At 43.5% G+C, this 20,140-nt stretch overlaps 3 protein-coding genes across 46 annotated transcripts in view; 1 reads left to right on the top strand and 2 right to left on the bottom strand.

The window, feature by feature from the left end:
• Positions 1-877: 877 nt before the first annotated feature.
• 1700094D03Rik (RIKEN cDNA 1700094D03 gene) lies at positions 878-6,417 on the bottom strand. The gene is made up of 4 exons (NM_028567.2): positions 6,342-6,417; positions 5,976-6,016; positions 4,671-4,800; positions 878-3,715 (listed from the first exon to the last, which is right to left on the bottom strand). Exons 1-4 carry the CDS (start codon positions 6,372-6,374, stop codon positions 3,614-3,616), a joined length of 306 nt encoding a protein of 101 aa, NP_082843.2. The 5' UTR covers positions 6,375-6,417; the 3' UTR covers positions 878-3,613.
• Positions 5,884-17,589, bottom strand: 4933434E20Rik (RIKEN cDNA 4933434E20 gene). Of its 4 annotated transcripts, NM_001287087.1 has the most exons (9): positions 17,532-17,589; positions 16,440-16,624; positions 16,106-16,325; positions 15,616-15,717; positions 12,901-13,018; positions 12,643-12,696; positions 10,574-10,740; positions 10,425-10,483; positions 5,884-7,587 (listed from the first exon to the last, which is right to left on the bottom strand). In NM_001287087.1, exons 3-9 carry the CDS (start codon positions 16,169-16,171, stop codon positions 7,392-7,394), a joined length of 762 nt encoding a protein of 253 aa, NP_001274016.1. In that variant the 5' UTR covers positions 16,172-16,325; positions 16,440-16,624; positions 17,532-17,589; the 3' UTR covers positions 5,884-7,391. The 4 variants fall into 4 exon arrangements, with proteins under 4 accessions (NP_001274016.1, NP_080038.1, NP_001274015.1 ...); NM_025762.3 differs by lacking the exons at positions 16,440-16,624; positions 17,532-17,589 and having other exon boundaries at positions 16,106-16,423; NM_027500.4 differs by lacking the exons at positions 5,884-7,587; positions 16,440-16,624; positions 17,532-17,589 and having other exon boundaries at positions 10,358-10,483; positions 16,106-16,423.
• Positions 16,616-20,140, top strand: part of Ubap2l (ubiquitin-associated protein 2-like) — a 53,021-nt gene continuing 49,496 nt past the window's right edge. For 16 of the 41 annotated variants that reach the window (XR_003954411.1, XR_003954408.1, XR_003954407.1 and 13 more), the window contains exon 1: positions 16,665-16,770. The gene's annotated coding sequence lies outside the window, so the exon portion shown is untranslated. Of the gene's footprint in view, positions 16,642-16,664; positions 17,197-20,140 lie in introns of those variants that run through there. The other 25 variants (XR_003954415.1, XR_003954409.1, NM_153489.3 and 22 more) reach the window with 10 other exon arrangements.

The following is a 20,140-nucleotide window of genomic DNA, read 5'->3' as shown; positions in this document are numbered from 1 at the left end:
CCCTCAGGACTCCCATTCCTTTCTACAGCTTTCTGTCACCAGAGGTCCGGGGCTGCCTTCTCCAAGGCTCTTCCTTCATAGGGATTCAACCTGGTTATTTTTCCCCCTCTTGGAGAGAATTGGGTCTGTTGAGTGCCATTTGGCTGATGCTTCACTCACTGTGGCAAAAAGGAGCCCAAGTTATAGCTGCACGGGGGCTGGGAAAACACTCTTTATCAGTCCTCAGGCATGTTCCATGTGTCCTTGCTCCCATTAATTCTGACATCTCCCTCCCCCACACAACTTCACAGTGACTTTGTCTTAGATCAATAACATGTCCCAACAACCAATCAATTCCAATTAATTGGATGTGGCACTTGCCTCCCAGGGAAAGACTAATAAATGTGACTAAGCCCCAAGTTAGGTGCTTGTGGTATTTTGTCTTTTCTCTTTTGTAGTTCCCAAAGTCTGAGTGTGTGTATGAAATATTTATATTCTTGCCCTCCACTTACTGATGTTACCCCTCATCTCTCAAGTTCTATTTTTCCCTCCTGAGAGCCTTGGCCATAATGGGAAACAGAAAGGAGGAAGAGAGGCTGGAAGGAGACTAGAAAGAATGGAAGACTCCCCAAATGAGGGTAGCAGACACCTTTAACTGCAGTACTTGGAAGGCAGAGGCAAGAGCAGCTCTGGAGTTTGAGGCCAGCCTGGTCTACATAGTGAGTTCTAGGACAACCATGACTACATAGAGAAAACTTGACTCAAAAACAAACCCAAACAGAATTGAAGTTTAGGGTACTATAGGAACAGAGAAAGGTTGGGCATATTGGTGTGGGAGGTGCGGCTCTCTAGGAAGACTGGGTGGCGCAGTTAAGAAGAAACACCACACCAACGAAAGTACTTTATCTTTCCTTTTATTTTTATTACACTTTCATATTTTGTGTGGTTGTGTCATGGTGCCCATGTGAAGGTCAGAGGACAATTTCCAGGAATCTGTTCTCTCCTTTATGAGGGTTGATTAACTCAGGTCATCGGGCCTAGTAGGAAGTGTCTTTATCCACTGCACCATCTCACAGAGCTCTGCCAGTGGTTTTTAGGCAGCTATTTCAAATAGGTTTAAGTCCCAAGTCACAAGGCCAGGGTGTGACATCAGCTCCAGCAGCAGCATGGACTGGTGGGGTACAATTGAGCGATGTGATGAGTGCACACAGTATTGGCAGGGAGGGTCAGGGAAGATGAGCGCTGTAGTGAGCCAACCTGCCAATAAAGGAGTCGGCCTGGCACTGATGAGCCCTGAGGCAACAGGCCAAGGTCAGAGATCCAGGCAGACAGGATGGGGCATCCAGTGAGTCTAAATGAACAAAGGAAGAGAGAACTGAAGAGGTTGGTTATAAAGTGTAGTGGGAGTAGAAATTAGGGAAGAAAGTACCATGGAGTAGGAAGACAGCATTATGGCTTCCTGTTTGTATTACTTATTATGTGTGATTTCTTCTAGGTGTCTTATTTAATTCCCACAGTAACCCAGTAAGGTTGGAATTGTTTTCATTTCATAAATTAGCAACCAAAACTCAGACTTAAAATTATTTAAAAATGTTTTATATGCATGGGTGTTTTATCTGCATGTCTGTGTACCATGCGTTTGCCTGGTCCCTGCCAAGGCCGGGAAAGGGATACTCTGGAACTGTTGAGTAACCATATAGATGTTAGGAATTGAATCTGGGTTCTTTGCAAGAGTAGCTAGTGCTCCCAATCACTGAGCCGTTTCCCCAGTTACCCGCTTCTCAGATTAAAAATTGGACTAGACCAAACTAAGCGAAAAGGCCAACCCTGAAAACCAGATCTGTCCATTCTATTAACTCTAGGCCATACTATCTGGTAATCAGCAGGTGGTCCAGGAGACAGAAGGAAGATTAAAGAGGCTAAGAGGGTACAGACCAGACTAACACAGGGCAGGGACAGACAGAAGGATTCAGTCAGTCTTGTCAATCAAAATCCAGGTGGCATTTTGTGGCTTCATCTACAAAACACATGCTACACTTGTAACTCCTGTTCAAAGCCTGCTTTCCCCACCAGCCTGTAGCTCCAACTCATTTAATGAAAGTATCCATGACCAGCTACGAATGACAAGGGATTAGGAAGCAGTGGCATTGAAGGCAAAGAGGAAGGAATGTGATCAAAAGAAGAAAGATGACATTTAACTGGATGTGCGTTAACTGCAGGACCACAGAAAAGGGCCCTGGGTTACAGAGAAATATAATGAGGGTATTTTAGGTCAATCACTGGGCTTGTGCTCTCTACCTATTTAATCCCGAGGAAAATCCTAGGAGAGTCTGTCATTTCCAGAAGAGGAACGATGTTCTGATACTGTGAACTTATACCTGACCCTAAAGCTTGTGCTTTCCATGGGTGGGATATGGAGGGACAAGAAGTAGTAGCTCCCGACAGCTAATGAAAATTACAGGCTTTAGTAAGGGATGCAGGCTAGAGACAGGCTGGAAGGAAAAAGGACGAGAATGTGAACTTTGCAGTGGAGACAGCCACACAAAACTGAGGGTAGGAAAAGATCCCTTGGCACACATGCCTGAACAGCAGCACTATCGATGGAAGCCAAATTTAAAATATTAGCCATTGCCGGGTGGTGGCGCACGCCTTTAATCCCAGCACTTGGGAGGCAGAGTTAGGCAGATTTCTGAGTTCGAGGTCAGCCTGGTCTACAGAGTGAGTTTCAGGACAGCCAAGGCTACTCATTTGCATCTTTGTGACCTACAGGTGTATACTTTCCAGGATTTTCAGTGTCAAACACCTTGAGAATAGACATGATCTTTCCAGCTCCTCAAACCTACTGCTTGATACTTGACACTTGCTCCACTGCAAGCCAAATGCCTAGAGGGATTAGAGTTTGGAGGCTTCAGTTTTGTAAAGTAGGAGTGGGAATTCAGGCTAATCCATGGTTTCACAATGAGGTGACTTCTAAACATACAACTGGGGCCTCCTGACACTCAAGCACCACAGTGCCTACAGATTAATAGACATTAAACATGGTTTTTGTCCACGAATTTAGGAAAGATCAGTGAAACTGAAGTCTGAGGCAGTGCCCACAATCTAGGAAGTAAAATTATGGCAGCCAAGAACAAATCAAGACTCAAGGCTGAGAATAAGCCCTGTGGCCTAAATCTGAACTTTTTAAAAAAAAGATTTATTTATTATTATATGTAAGTACACTGTAGCTGACTTCAGACACTAGAAGAGGGCATCAGATTTCATTATGGGTGGTTGTGAGCTACCATGTGGTTGCTGGGATTTGAACTCAGGACCTTTGGAAAAGCAGTCAGTGCTCTTACCTGCTGAGCCATCCTGCCAGCCCAAATCTGAACCTTTAAGAGCTAGCTTTATTTGTTAAACCAAATCAGATTTTTAAAACCAGACAATGTACATAATCTCTCTTCCCGCCACAGTGCATATCCCACACTGACCACAAGGTGTCACTCTTGTGTCCAGAGGCAACATTTAGGTTGACAAAATAGTGAAAAAGATTTAAGTTCCAGGTCCAGGTGTGTTTTGGGAAGCTCAGGGTAAAGCATGAAGGCTTGCTTAGCAGGCGTGACGAGGTGGAAGAACAGTGTCTTGGCAGCTGTCAGAGTCTTTCCTCATAAAAAGCTTTGCCCATCTGATTGAGTTCCTGCTGGTACTGCTGATACTCCTTTTCAAACAGCTCGTGTAAGGCAGCTTGACGGACCTGGTAGGGAAGGCAATAAAGTGTTTGGTGTCGGCTCTTCAACACCTCTTCTCAGACTCTGGTTGCCTTTCCCATCCCTGTGTTCTGTTGCACCTGGACTTAGCTGGGACATAAAAGGAGGCAGTAGAAGAAAGTGTGAATCACTGGAGGGGAAGCCTACCTAATTTCCCTTCCCTTAGGCAGAGACTCATTGTTCAACAAATATTTTGCTGAGAATGCACCATGAACTAGAAAATCTGCTAGGTACTCAAGAAAATAAGAGTGACATCACAACTGTCCCCCAAGAGGAGAAACATCGGCTTAGGCTCTCACTGGATGAAAACAGTGAAGACTATGATGCACTGGGAATTGGAAATGTGTCACTTGCAGCTGGGGTGGGGGTTGGGGAGACACGCCTAGAATTCCAGTATATTCGAGGCTTGATGTCTGCAAGTTCCAGGCCATCCTGTGATGCAGAGCCAGACCTTGTCTTAAAAATAAATACATAAAATAAGACCCCTGGCTAGATGTAGTGATGCATTTTAATCCCAGCATGCAGGAGACAAGAGGCAGGTGGAGCTCTGAGTTCAGGGAGGCTAACCTGGCCTACTTAGCAAGTTCCAGGTCAGCTACGGCTGCAAAGTGAGATCCTGTTTCAAACTAAACCCAACCCAAAGAACCCAAGAAAACAAAGCTTTAATAACCCAAAGCTAAAAGAGCATCTCACCTGCAAATAATGAAAATGTAAAAATAATCACTTACTGAAAAAGAACTTTGACATGTGATGTTAATGTTCTGATAAAATAATGAAAAAGAATCTCAGAGGCAAATGATATGGTTAAGTCGAGAGAGAGAGAGAGAGAGAGAGAGAGAGAGAGAGAGAGAGAGAGAGAGAGAGAGAGGAATTTGATATCCTGGCTGGCAGGAACACAGAGCAGCAAAGGGGAAGACTCCAGGCTGCCCTCCTAGAACTCACCACTAGTAGCTGTTTGTTAGACAGTGCTAATTCCTGTTCCTTAGTATCCTTCATCCTTAGGGCAGCAAATAGGTTTCTCCGTTGGTCCAATGTTGTCTGCCACATACAGTGAATATGAAAATTCCGCCACCTGTCCCAGATGTAGGGGTGGGAATTAAACTGGTAAGTTAGTAGTAAGGATCCGCTGCTTTGAACTGACTTAGGATCTAGTGTGGACTGTTACTGAACTCTTACCATGAATAGAGTCAGATGCAGGTCAGCTGTTATAGTACACAGAGAAAGAAACTCACTTGTGTCACCTTGTTCTGGGTCTTACATCACTGTCCCCCTCCCCTGCCCTACCCCACCCTTTATTTTCAGACAGGGTTTCACTGTGTAGCCCTAGAACCACCTGCCTCTGCACCCAGAGTGCTGTGTTTAAGTCATTCACTACCACTGCCTAGCAACTAAAAAAAAAACAAAAACAAAAAAAACCCAAAAAACATTTTTATGTACCCAAACTGGGCTCCAACTCACATTGTAGCTAACCCAGAACTTCTGATGCCCATCTCTGTTGGAAAATAAATCCAAGTCCTGTGCAAGCTAGGCAAACAGTCTATAAGTGAGCTATCTGTGCCCTCCTTTAAAAGGCTTCTCACTATATAGTCCTGATTCTCTGGAATTATGTGGACCAGTCTGGGCACAAACTCAAGAGAGCCCCGTCTCTGCCCATAGTGTTGAAATTAAAGAACAAATACCACCAAACTGCGCCTCCCTTTGGGGTTGAGAGTCTATCAGTCACAAGTTAGTTTAGGCTGGCCTCAGATTCATGCTCATCCAAGCACCGAGATTATAGGTATGGGCCTCTCTGTGCTGCTTCTGCCAGCACTTAAAAAAAAAAAAAAAAGAGGAAGATTGGAGATACAGCTGGTGGTAGAATGCTTCCATGCACAAAGCCCTGGATTCAATATACCCCAGTGCCACAAACATCACAATGTTAGCAGGTGAAATCTGCAGTTCAACCTGCCAGGGACTGTCACTTGTTCACCAACTGTTGAAATACCTGATGTATAATTAGTACAAAGCCAGGTGAGGAACACAAGAACATTCAAAAAAAGAAAGGCAAAACAACAAACACTTGTGCCGTTTCTGCAGGGGATGGGAAGCAGGGGCAGAGAAAGACAAGGCTCATCTCCTCTCCCTGTTTTTCTCTCTGCTCTGTGTTTTCCTTCTTGAGGAGTCCTCACGGAGAGCAGATTTCGGTGGTGCCTCAGGGAGAGGAGAGCAGAAAATACAAACTGATGAGAGCAGATGAAAACAGATTACCTGTCGACAGTCTTCTTAAGTGCCACAGCTCTTTGCAAATTCTGCAAGAGAAGGGAGTTCTGTTGATCTCCTGGATTGCTAGAAGCATACCACTAGTACCCACTTTTTGAGGAATGAAGTAGTGAGCTTCATAGGGGCAAGTGGGAAAGCTCCACATCTTGAAATCAGACTGAAGAGAAAATACAGGAGCCAGAGGGACTTATGCAAACAGCCACTCTGTTCCACAAGCAGTTTCCCATATATTGCCAACTCTCCCTTATGCTTCCAAGGGTCTTTCTCGGGAATGGTGTACTTTGGGTAAAATAACCTGGAACCATATCAAAGAAAACTCCACCAACTCCCAACCCTCTTTCCGACCCTCCATACCTCTTCTAGTTTTGTCATTTTTTCTGCAGACATATCTACTACAGACATGCTTGCTAAGTTTGGGGACACTGGGAAGGCTCTCCTTTCTGTTTAGTTTGGTCACCAAGGTTTCAGTAGTCATAGCAACATTTAGGCGTCCAACAATGACCCTAGTCCTGGTAGTTGACTGGTTACTTGGGCCTGTTGCCCTAGTGACCTGAAGGGAATCCTGATTCTCCAGCTTTCTATTAGTGACAAGGCCAGGCTATAAGCATGAGCCACACAGTCCCTATTTTAGGATTTCTTCTGTTGGAATTTCAGACTATCAGTAGTTTAGATCCAGACACACAATCCAATCAGTTTCTGGAAGCGACACTCCACACCCTATGTCCTGTAAGGAAAATGTAAGCACACATCAAATGCCTGTTGCTCTAAAGACCACTCTAAAGAAATGATCCATGGTTTTACAGTAGTTAGTTTTATTAAGTACTTTGTAAACTGAGACTAATACGCTGACATCAGAGGATACCACTTTTTCACATTATCTCACCATCGTGGCATAGGTTATGCCAAGTGCCAGAATGCCCCTTTCTACTTGTCCTAAGGACTGGGTGAAGGTGGGGACAGATCCTTCCACTTTAGGAAAGTCATGTTCATGTCACAATACACCTGGTTTAAACGGAGCAACAAAATCCCAAAGGACATTCTACCCACTTTTGAGATGCTCTAAACCCAAATATTTCTATTCAGTTGAGTGCAATGGGGCAGACAGAGAAGACACCTCACCTCAACTTACATCCTTGGGATTAAACAGCATTTAACAGGGTAGGTGATTTACAGCCAAAATCAAGCGAAGATTTTCAAAGAAGCATCAACAGAAATGTTAAGAATGACATTTGAATTCAAATCCAGAAGAAGTGCTACTGGGAGATACTGAGGTCTTAGCCAATATCAGAAAGGGTTGGGAATGACCTTTTAGACACTGTTCTGTAAGAATGCTTTGGCCAATAAAGCCTGGGTCTGCTGAACCAGACATCCCGAGTGCTGCACGGCTGCACGTGTGCAGCCCCATCACAGAGTGCTCTCCAGTGTGTTATAGTTGTCCTTAAAGCTCTTCAGTTCCAGGAAGTGCTTAGGGCGTTTGCTCTTCTGACTGGAAGGCAGGTATGTGACCTGGATTGTTGTTGGTGACATTTCAGGTGACTGAGTTAGGTCTTTGGCTGCTGACTGGTGTTGTCTCTGAGAACTTCCAATTCGTGCTTTGACCCTGAAGAATATATAGCAGGCATGGACAGAGTGAGAACTAGCAGAAAAGGGGTTGGAGAGATGACTCCTTGGTTAATAACATATACCGCTCCTCCAGAGGACCAGAGTTCAAGTCCTGGCAACCACATGAAGTGTCTGTAATTCTAGCTCCAGGCCAGAACCTTTTTTTTTTTTTTTATTTTGGTTTTTCAAGACAGGGTTTCTCTGTATATAGTCCTGGCTGTCCTGGACTCACTTTGTAGACCAGGCTGGCCTCGAACTCAGAAATCATCCTGCCTCTGCCCCCTGAGTGCTGGGATTAAAGGCGTGCGCCACCACGCCCGGCTCAGGCCAGAACCTTTACACATGCTTAACTAAAACTAGTGAAAAATGCATCTTAAAAACAAGAAATTCCCAAAATACAACTCAGAAATTACTCCACCCCATAAATGCAGCAAAAAATCATCTGATCTATTTTACCAGTTACTAAGCAAGGTATAGTGGCAGAGACCTGTAATTCAGGGGGCAGAGGATGTCACAAATTCAAAGCCAGTCTGGTCTACATAGCAAGTCTGCCCCAACTCAATGCATTACAAAATGACCCCCCTCCCCGACCTCTCAAAACAAAACAAAACAAACAAAACACAAAGCCCAAACAACTCATTAGTAAAACAATTTGATAATTTATATTATCAGAGAATCCAAATTTTAATCCTTTCTTTCTTGGGATGTGGAGAGAGAGAAGGGACAGAAAGGGTCTTACTATGCAGGTGAGGCTGGCCTTATAGGAAAGTGGGCCATTATATCTGGCACCAGCTTTTTTTTTTTTGGGGAGGGGGGTGTCGAGACAGGGTTTTTCTGTATAGCCCTGGCTGTCCTGGAGCTCACTCTGTAGACCAGGCTGGCCTCGAACTCAGAAATCCGCCTGCCTCTGCCTCCCGAGTGCTGGGATTACAGGCATGCGCCACCAATGCCTGGCTGGCGAAACGAGAATTTGAAAAAAAGAAAAATAGCCAGGTATGGTAGCATATACCAATAATCCTAAAACTCAAGATGGCAAAGGCAAGAGGATTATCATTGTCTTGAATTATAGGGAACAAGATCATATCTCAAAAAGCCCAAATTAGGGGGCTGGAGAGATGGCTCAGCGGATAAGAGCATTGACTGTTCTTCCAAAGGTCCTGAGTTCAAATCCCAGCAACCACATGGTGGGTCACAACCATCTGTAATATCTGATGTCCTCTTCTGGTGTGTCTGAAGATAGCTACAGTGTACTCATATACATAAAATAAGTAAACCTTTAAAAAAAAAAAAAAACAACCCAAATTAAAACAAAGTAACAAAATATCTAATGAAATATAAAGCAATAAACCTTGTTTCCCAAACAGTTTCTCTGTGTAGCCCTGGCTGTCCTGGAACTCACTCTGTAGACCAGGCTGGCCTCGAACTCAGAAATCCGCCTGCCTCTGCTTCCCGAGTGCTGGGATTAAAGGCGTGCACCTGGCTATTTTCAAGTATATGCTCTGATAGTTAAGTACAATCATGATTTTATACAGTTAGCCTTCAGAATGCTTTCCATTTTACAAAACTTAAGTTTATATTGATTACATCCCAGCAACCATCATTCTATATCCCCTCCTCTAACTACTTAGATCACAGTGAAATCAGCATCTATATTTCAAGTGAATTTTTTAAAAAGATTTGTTTATTTGTTTGTTTATTTATTTATTTATTTATTTATTTATTATATGTAAGTACACTGTAGCTGTCTTCAGACGCACCAGAAAAGGGCATCAGATCTCATTATGGGTGGTTGTGAGCCACCATGTGGTTGCTGGGATTTGAACTTCGGACCTTCAGAAGAGCAGTCGGGTGCTCTTACCCACTGAGCCATCTCACCAGCCCTCAAGTGAATTTTTAACACGTTTCCTGCCTAACTTCTTTCAAGATTTCTTATTTGTGTGTATGAGCCTGCAAGCTTATGTGCACAATACATTTGCAGAAACCTAAAGACATCACAAGTTGGTGTCAAATGCCGGGGCTTGTGCATGTTTGGCAAACATTCTACCAATTGAATTATATCCTCAGACCCTGGAAACTAACTCTAGATTGGCTTTCCTTTTTCAATATACATGTTCATTCACAATTTGCCTAAGTGGCATAATAAAACTACTTTAAAGCATTCACCAGTCAGATTCTTTTTTAAACAAATGCTTAAACACTGACTTTCTACTTATTTTCTTTCTTTAAAGACAGGTTCACATTGCATTACTTGGTTAAAAAAAATAAAAATAAAAATCTTATTTTTATTGGACCAAAGCACAAAGAGGACCCTAGAACAGAGGAATTCTTAAGTGCTGAAAAAACTCATTCCTAGCTATACCATTTTTTTGTTGTTGTTTTTTTGAGACAGGGTTTCTCTGTGTAGCCCTGGCTGTTCTGGAACTCACTCTGTAGACCAGGCTGGCCTTGAACTCAGAAATCCACCTGCGGTCTGCCTCCCGAGTGCTGGGATTAAAGGCGTGCGCCACCAATGCCTGGCTTTTTTTTTTTTTTTTTTAAAGATTTATTTGACATTTTAGTGGGGTAGACAAAAAAATAAAACCCAAAACAAGAATAAAACCCAAGATATGCTCACAAAGTTCAAGTTTCTCTTGCTAGCTTATAGAGCAAAATATCCACTTTTGTATTTAATCCTGGCAAGTTTTATGAGAACAGTGTAGCTCTTCTGTATTCTCCTATACTTTTGTTTACTTATTTAGTTTAGATACAGCCTGGTCTGGTGTAGACCTTGTGATTTTTCTCCTTACGGTACATATATGTCTAACTAGCCTTCTTTCAGGTCCCCACCATACTCACACAGTGGCCAGCTCACTCAAGGCCTCTTGATATCGTAAGTACTCACTCTGGCCAAAGACCTTAGGAGACAGAAAGGAAAAATCAATCGCTGTGTCTGAAGCATTTCATCCCATTAGTTCCTTGAAGGGAAAACCAACAGTTCAACTTACCCCTGTCCCATAGCGGGCTGTCTCATATCCATCCAGGAGAGTATCAATGAGGGCCTTGCCAACACCCTTGAAAGGAGTGCTAGTATTTCGCAGATCTAGCAAGTAGGAGCGGAAATTCTTACCCATTAAAGAACAGGGGTGCCGGCCTTCAGCATGAAACGGGATCTCTGAGAAAACAACAGCACAATGACACCTCTGCTCCCTGCCTTTTCCAAACTTAGAAATAGTTGTAATTACCATCAAGAAACCCCGTGTCTTTTTTTTTTTTTTTCCGAGACTACACCCAGCTGAAACCCCGTGTCTTATAAAGTTAATATACGCTAATAAGATTGTGTCTAATGAAGCCAGGTGTGGTGGCGCACACCTTTAATCCCAGCACTCGGGAGGCAGAGGCAGGCGGATTTCTGAGTTCAAGGCCAGCCTGGTCTACAGAGTGAGTTCCAGGACAGCCAGAGCTATACAGAGAAACCCTGTCTCAAAAAACCAAACAAACAAACAAACAAAAAAAAATCAAACAAAAATTTGGGGCTGGTGAGATGGCTCAGTGGTTAAGAGCACCGACTGCTCTTCCGAAGGTCCTGAGTTCAAATCCCAGCAACCACATGGTGGCTCACAACCATCCGTAACAAGATCTGATGCCCTCTTCTGGAGTGTCTGAAGACAGCTACAGTGTACTCACATATAATAAAAATAAAATAAATAAATCTTAAAAAAAAAAAAAGATTGTGTCTAATGACACGAATAACGAGTTGCCAAAAAAAAAAAAAAAAAAAAGAAAGAAAAAGAAAAAGAAAAACTCTAATAGAGTTAAGATCAGAGGTATACAGCTATGCCCAAGTGGTTATTTGGGTAGTCACTACAGAGCTCTAAGCTCTATGCCAATGATATCTGATAGATAGCATCAGCATCCTTTCCTGTGGACTTAGTAAAAAGCGGATGCTACATTTCCCAATTCCTTTTGAGGGAAAACAATTATCACTCAGTTTATAAAACTAGAGGTTTCAGGAGAAGACGTTTAAAAAACAAAATCAAGTGCTAGGCATAGTGTAGTGGCACACACCGATAATCCAACCTCTGGGAGGCTAAGGCAGGACGATGCTCAACTCAAGGCCAGTTTGAGCTACATAGCAAGAATCTATTTCAAAAACAAACCTGCAAACCAAAAACCCAACCAAACAAAAAAACCCCAAAACTCTCCCAACATCCACAATATAAAACCCCGGGAAAAAACAAAACAAAACAACCCAAAAAGCACCCCCATCCCAAAGTCTAAAACAAACTGGAGGCTCAAACTGGAGAGCTCAGCAGCTAACAGCACTTACTGCAATACACTTGCAGCAGCCTGGGTTTAGATGCTCACAGCTACCCAGAATTCCAGATCCAGAGGATCTGATTGCTCTTTTTGGCCTCTTGCACACAAATGGTACATATAAACCCATGCAAGCACACAATACGTATAGTATAAAAATAAGGACAGAGGATGGTGGGGTATGTCTTTAATCCCAGTACTAGCAGGCAAAGGCAGTAGATCTCTGAATTGAAGGTCTGCCAAGGCTAATATCAAGACTTTGTCTTTAAAAAAAAACCCCCTCCCCCCCCCCAAAACAAAAACACAAAGCCGGGCAGTGGTGGTACATGCCTTTAATCCCAGCACTTGGGAGGCAGAGGCAGATGCAGCCTGGTTTACTGATTGAATTCTAGGACAGCAAGGGCTACACAGAGAAACCTTGTTTCAAAACAAAACAAGAAAAGACAGGCAGAAAGTGAAAGGAAGGAAGGCAGGCAGACAGACAGAGCAAACTGAGGTGATTTATCTTTGAGAGAGGATCTCTCTGTAGCTAGCCCTGGATGTCCCAGAACTGCCTTAGTAGACAAAGCTAGCCTTTAACTCACTGAGATTTGCCTGTTTGACTCCTGAGCTGTGGGATTAAAGGTATGTATCACCACACTTGGATACCCAAAGTGGTTTCTTTTAACACAGTGCTCTCAAAATAAATCTTAAGAAGAAATGGCTCATCTTTCTGTTCCATAGGTTTATATTCTAGAGTGTACCTTATCAGCTAACTTACCAGAGGCACGGATGGCATCTAGAGCTTTCATTCTGTACAGATAGTTGTAGCAACCTATTGAGAAAAAGACTAGTCTTAGTGATCACTTGCAAAATATTCCAAGATTATAGTGAATTAATAAACTGCCTCCTTGTATCTAGCATATATCCAATAACTTAGGACTATAAAGTTTTGTTATAGGTGTTGACATTTCTAATAGAGGAATTCTAAAGCTGTGGGACTCCTCAGTGAAACATCCTTCAGGAGCTTGTCACATACTTTGATTCCCCTGGGTTTCCAGCTGCAGTAGTCTGGTATCATCATCTGCAAGGAGCTGGGGTTCATACTTGATATCTTGAACCCTGGATAGTCGAATATCGATCTCCTCTTTTAAGTCCTGTGCATTCAGGAAAGAATACATCATCACTATCTTGTATTCTGTTTCCCAACAAGTTGTAAAGGGGACAGAGCATATAAACTAATATGAAACAGAGAAATATCAAAGAATGGTGTGGTTTGTAAATGCTTGGCCCAGGGAGTGGCACTATTAGGAAGTGTTGGCCTAGGTGTGTCATTGTGTGAGATTATTGGATTTCTGAGGACAGCCTGGTCTACAAAGTGAGTACCAGGCCAGCCAGACTACACAGAGAAACCCTGTCTCCAAAGAATTAAAAATAAACAAACCAAACCCAAATAAGCAAAAATATGTTTAATACACAATCCACTCTTCAGGAAAAAAAACTTTTTAACTACCATTTAAACTAAGGAGCTGGGTATTTCAATGTATGCCTGTAATTCCAGCAGTCAAGACACAGAAGGAGATCAGGAACTCATGGCCAACGTTGTGTTCTAGAGGCCAGCCTAGCCTGTAAGAGACTCTGGTCTCAAAAAGCCAAAAAGGGCTGAATACGAGAGCCAAGTGAAGACCATTTTTAGTCAGTAAGAGTATATGCAAAGTTATGAAATCCAGTCAATAGAGCCTGATGCTGATAATGGGGAGAGTCATAGAAAAGGAAGTTGGTAGTAAAGTCCCCTGGTGTCTTATTAAAAGGAAAAGCATGACGGAGATGGCAATGGGATGTAAGGATTCTGACTTACAACAGGGGATGCTATCTCAGTTGTCAGAGCAATTGTCTAGCACACACCACGTTCCTGGGATCAGGCTCCAGCACCACATAAACCACGAGTGTCAGTGCATGCTTATAACCTTGGCACTTCAGAACCGAAAGCAGGAGGGCCAGTGCAATGCCAGGGTTACCTACAAATCCAGCTCTAGCCAAAGATACAGGAGATCCAGTTGGAAAAACACCAGCCACCAACAAAAAGATTTCAAAGGAGATGGGGACAGGAGGCCAGGCAGTATAGTGAAATTGGCAAAACCCAAGCTTAGTGAAGACCCTGACTCTAAAATTAAGGTGGAGAGCAACTGAAGAAAATGGACTATGCCACAGTATGGCTTCCACATATGGCACACACATGCATGCATACCTACTTACACATAAGTGTACACATATACACAAAGGATTTCTGACTTAAGTATACTAGGTTTGAGATGGCTATTTGAAACTTAAGGGTCTTTGTTTTTTTTTTTCCAGACAAGTTTTCTTTGTAGAGTCCTGACTGTCCTAGAGATCACTCTGTAGATTAGGCTGGCCTCAAAATTACAGATTCTCCTGCCTTTGCCTCCTGAGTGCTGGGATTAAAGAAATATGCCCAACTTCCCAGCCTTGAAACCTGAGTTTTAATGTCAGATGGTAGTTATATATACCAACAGGTTTCTCAATAGACAAAGTTCCATTAGAAAACATTTTTCTTTTTCTTTTCTTTTTTTTTTAAAGATTTATTTATTTGTTTTATGTATGTGAGTACATACAAAATTATGAAGGTTGTGAGCCTTCATGTGGTTGTTGGGAATTAAATTTTTAGGACCTCTGCTCGCTCTGGTTGGCCCCACTTGCTCAGTCCCTGCTTGTTCTGGCCCAAAGACTCATTTATTATTATACATAAGAACACTGTAGCTGACTTTAGATGCACAAGAAGAGGGCATCGGATCTCATTATGGGTGGTTGTGAGCCACCATGTGGTTTCTGGGATTTGAACTCAGGACCTTCGAAAGAGCAGTCAATGCTCTTGCCCGCTGAGCCATCTCGCCAGCCCAGAAGACATTTTTCTTAAAGCCAAGAAAAGCAAAGCACTTAAGGAGAAAGTTTAGACACTACTAGATTATTTACTTTTACTATTCTTTTTTTGGTTTTTCATGTCAAGGTTTTTCTACATTGCCCTGGCTGTCCTGAACTAGCTCTGTAGACTTGGTTGGCCTCAGAGATCCACCTGTCTCTGCCTGAGTGCTGGGATTAAAGGTATGCTCTACCAAGCCCAGCACGATTATTTAATTTGTGGACGCAGTCTGATGTGGCACATTATCTTGGTAATCTCATTACTTGTACTGTCCTTGCAGGAGGGCTGCTTTGAGGTTCCGTGGTGAGAGTTATTGGGTTACAATTGGGTGTTCAGTATGTCTCAAAATACAAAACAAAGAACAATAACAACATTAAAAAGTTGTTAGGTAATTTCTTTCTTTGGCTTTAGGTTTGACTTGAAAAGTATAACTAGGTGATTATTGCCCCGCCCCTTGCTTTCAGCAGTGTCAAGGATTAAACCCAGTCGTCTGCATTCTAAGCAAGCACAATGGGCATCTTTAAAATTCTGCAAAGGCAACCATTCTCACAACGCTGGAACCAACTGTAAGTGTTCTCAGCATCATGCTTAAACTAAAGCAACATGAAATATTTAGTAATTTTAGTTGAAGATGAGACATTTTACAGCTGAATTGGTTTAAATCTTAAGGTACATGTTGTGGAGCAGCAGTGAGCAGGAAGTTATTGCTTAGACTGTGGAATGAAAGGAAGCATATGAATAAAAGTCTTCTTTTAAAGTCCGAGAAAAATCTCCTTGTGCCAAAGAACAGGTTTACCTTGCATTCTAGTGACCTACCTTGGGGGCATTGTGTCCTACAGGAACATGAGGTCCCCTTCTAGATTTCATTGCAAAGCGCATGATTTGTCTCTTCACAAAAATAAACAGCAGTACGAATACCTGCCCAAAGAGATTAGAGCCATTTTAGTAATAGCAATAATTTTTTAAAATGTTCACTTTCAAAATCCCTGGGTTTAGGCCTTCAGAGCTGGATGCTTTGGGGCGAAGCCGGGTCGCTAAGGACGGAGGTGGGTCAGGGGCTAGTAACGGAGAGGCATGTTAATCTGGGCTCTAGAATTTAAGAGGGAGGGTTCTTACTTAGAGCCAGGCAGCTTTGACTTAAAGATCTCAGACTGTCTACGGATACAATTCGGAAGTCCAGAAACAAAACAAGTTAAGTGGCTGAAGAACAAAGACAGAACGGCTCAGGAGCCTTCTTTTCAGGAGTCCGGCTCAGAGGGTCGGGACTCAGACAAATGCCACAAGAGGAAGAGAATGGGGATCTCACCAGGCTCCCGTACGCCATCACCAGCACGACATTCACTCCAGAAAGCCAGTTACTACTAGACGCCATCGCCTCTCTCTCCGGGAACACCTGCTAGGACAGTCCCGCCGCGCTCGCGCGTTAGCCCAGGCTCTGCCGAAGCCAGGGAACCTAGGTTCCCTGGAGCTCTCCGAACATTTCCATATGGTTTTCGATTAAAAAAAAAAAAAAAAAAAAAACCAGGCTAGAGTCCGTCAGAAAACATGGTGGATGGGGGCGCTAGTTAAGCATCGGACCTTCCCGTCCCATTTCCCCACCCCCACCCCCTCCGCCACGTGACTTATGTCCGCAAAGGTACCTGGGAGTGCGGAGACGCGGAACTACGCCAGTAAGAGGAAGCCGAGACCTTACTGGAGTCACGTGATGGAGGCGGATCCGTGCGGGGCGGGGCGGGGGCGGGGCGGGCGCGCGGAACTCAAGAGCAGTGTTTCGTGGCGGGGAGGCGCGCGCACGCTGACGTGCGCGGCCCTTTCGCGTCACGTGCTGAGGGACGCAGGAAGGCAAGTGGGAGGGGGAAGGCGCGAGAGCGAGCGCGAGAGGGAAAAGGAGGGAGGGGGTGGGGAGGAGGGAATCTTATATCACGTGACAGGGGCGGCGCGGCCCGGGGTGTCAGTGTGGAGGAGACTGAGGTAAAGTTGGGAGCGCAGCGGCGTTGGCGGCGGCGGCGGCGGCAGCGGCAACGCGGCGGGGCCGGGTATTGTCCGCGGCCCCTTTAAATCCGCGATCCCCTTTTTACCCTCCCTTCTTTTCCTCTGTCCCCTCCGTATTCCTGTCCCGCGGTAGGCCCCCCCCACGCCGTGTGTCTCCCCACTGTACACCCTCCCTTCTGGTCTTGGGAACCCGGGCGTCCAACCTCCCCACCTCGAATTGGCCGCCGGGGGTTTTGTTTATAGTTGGGTTCGCGGCCTACTGGGCCGCGCCAGAGCCGGGGCCTCGATTTGGGAGCGTGGCCGGGGCGGGGCTTGGGGCAGCCGGAGGGGGGGGGCATGTGGCTAGAGCCTGAAGGGGGAGAGCGAGAAAGAGCGCGGGCGAGCGAGGCCTGGGCCCAGCCTGAGGTAGGGTTGTTTAGGAGGGTCAGTGTCTTGTGGAGAAGGCCTCCTCCCTCCCCAGTCCTCTCTGGGCCTCTGATCCGGATCCGGCCTGGTTTTGGGGGCGGAGGGGGGGTGGCGATGGGGTGGAGCTGCCCCAAACTCCCCCATGTGGCCCTCGGTTTGGAGTGCGGAGGATTAATTTGTTCCGGGTGGGAGGTAGAGAAGCGAATGGCCCCATGGGCTCTAGATGTGGCGCGGAGGGGGGTGAGTCTCCCATCCTCCGCGCGTGGGCTTCTGTCCTCTCTGTTCATTTCCAGCCTCTTTGTCAGCTCCTCTTATTACCCTGCCTTCTTTCTTACCGACCCTGGTCGTGGAATATATTTTCGCTGCAGTCTTTGACTTCCTGTTGTCTATACTGTAGTTTTGGCTACCCAAGCAGTTATCTTATTTGGGAAGCTGGACATGGAGGCCCCCGTGGATTGTGTTGCGCCTAAGGGATGTCACTAGACTGGGCATTTGTTCATTTTTCTCATAATGGGAATGGAATTCCAAATTTCTTGAGACCCTTCACCTGGTGGACAGCCCCTAAATTGTTTTGCAAAGTGATGTCACAAACAAGAGACTGTTTTCCACGATTCTTAAAATTTAGCAACCTCTGGTGTAGGTTGTTGTGGAAAGAAAAAACAGTTAAAGGCGATTTTGTTAAATTTGTTTTTGCCTTTGACTCACTGACTACTAAATGGAGAGATTATTTTTTGTCTCCACCTCCCATATTCTGCGTTGGGGATATCTGCTGTGTCTTGCTGGGAGGGGGGTATGAGTCAGTTTGACAACCAGCATTAGAGATTAAAATATTTGGATGTGTATCTGTTGATAAGACTGTGTTGTGGGTCCTATACCACTGTCTTTAATTATAGATCATCCCAGTGATTGTTTCTGTTGTGAATGGGAGATACTGCTGTCATGTAAAATAGTGAGGAAGGGCTAAATGTACTGGCTTTCCCCAGTGTTTCTAACTGGGAAGACTCCTATTAGATTGAAGGTGGTTGGGGAATGGGACACAGGTCTAGGAAAATTAGTTTCTCTGTTAGAAGTGGTAAGCCTTACCCATCCCAGTCCAACTTCAGAATGTCTGAATTGTTTCTCACATTAGATTGTAAGCTCCCTGAGAGCAGCAACTAAGTCACACTGCTTTTGTATTTCCTGAAGGATTGGACAAGTAGTAGATTCTCAATAAATACTTATTGTTTATTTTTTTCAGTAAAATTTCTCTGGCTATTTTTTTAAGTAGCTGGCTTTCAAAATGTAGTCAAGGGCACTTCTTTGTTGAAACCTGTACTTGTTCTGTAGTGTTCCCTTGGTTTCCAATACTTCTTTCTCATCCCACTTCCCTTAAGTACTTAGGTTTTCTATGAGTTCACAAAACAAGGCCACTCACTTTCACTGTATAACTCTAGGTATTCATCTTTGTTTGCTACTAAAATGTACTAATTCTGTGCCCTTAAGTGGTTTGCCCAGATTATTTACTTTTGACCTGTTGCTCATTGTTACTAATGAGGGGGTTAAATTTTTCTTAGTTACACATTTCAAAGTATTTCCAAAGAGGGAAATGGAAGTTAAAAGCAAGACTGATTAAAAAGATTTTTTTTTCTGGCTAGTTACATATCTTTCAATATGACTATATTTACATCTAACTTGTAAAATGTGCAGTGATCTATACAACTAATCTTACAGCTTATATTTATGGTATAATTCTTAAAAATTCATATACATGGAATAGAAACCATATAGCATTTTTAAACCACAGGAACAGGAGTAGGTTGGGATTGACTATCTTATAGCTAATTTTAAAACATAATTTTTCCTCTAGCTCTTCTCCCCCAACTATTGCTGTTTTGGATCCACCAGTACTTAGTTAAACAACACTTGTATTTTTGTAAATTAAGTATTGAAACAACTATAATGTTAGCTTGGGAAAGTGACCTAATACTATACTATTTACAGGTCTTTGTACATGTATGTTGGGGAAGAGGTACTGGTTAAAAATTAGTGCTGTGCCTGTTAAAACCTAAATTGGCGATGAGGAATGAAGTAGAAGTCTTTGTTCTTAATAACCACATCAAAAACAAAGACTTGTGCAACCTATTGACACTCCTTGGTGAAAAGCCAGCTTTTTTTCTGTGTTATCCAAGAAATGGGTGAAGTTCATGTCTCCACTTAATCCTTGCATATTTCTTTAGAACTCTCCTGACCTCAAAATTCAGTGTCTGCTGGGCAGTCTAGAATTACCTTGTATAACGTTTCGTTAGTGAACAAAAAAATGTAGAGCAGGAAAGTATAAATTTGTCTTCTTTGAAAAGGGATAAAACAATGAAAAGTAACTTGATTTTGAGCACACTATCATGATGATGAATGTTTCCTTTGTTTACTCAAAGCAGCAGATGAGATTACATTACAAAACAATATGAAGAAAGAGAACTTGAATTTAGTAGAACACTTATTTGATAGAAAGTACAGAAACTATGTTCTAGTTTTGAGAAGGCTCTATGTTCTATGTCTCTTCAAAAAGTGAAGCCATTCTGCAAACATTATCCAATTTAAAGTCATTTCCTAGAAGCCTTTTCAAACTTGGTGATAGGTGGATTTGATTGGGGGCAGATTTGGGATTCTCTTTTGTTTTAAGGTGAGTGGTGGAGAGTAATTGCCATTCTGTTTACTTGAAAATATATAGGAGACCAGCTGAAACAGCTGCAAAGGCAGTGTGTTGGAATTAACTGTCTAGGAAATAGATTCTGGGTAGTCACTAGGACTAACACATGCCCTAGTCATGAAGAGCTAAAACTGGAAATAAAAGGCTAGTTATGAATTTGTCTTTTCTAAGTAGTAGAAGTCACACACAGCTTGTCAAACAGTGTAAGGCTATGACTGTTTTTAATGTGTACTGGGTATTTTTTTTTCCTTCTAGCCC

Source organism: Mus musculus, chromosome 3, assembly GCF_000001635.26.
Source record: "Mus musculus strain C57BL/6J chromosome 3, GRCm38.p6 C57BL/6J".
Lineage (NCBI taxonomy): Eukaryota > Metazoa > Chordata > Mammalia > Rodentia > Muridae > Mus > Mus musculus.
Note: the sequence above shows the minus strand (reverse complement) of the source record. Positions and strands in the feature narration are given on the sequence as shown.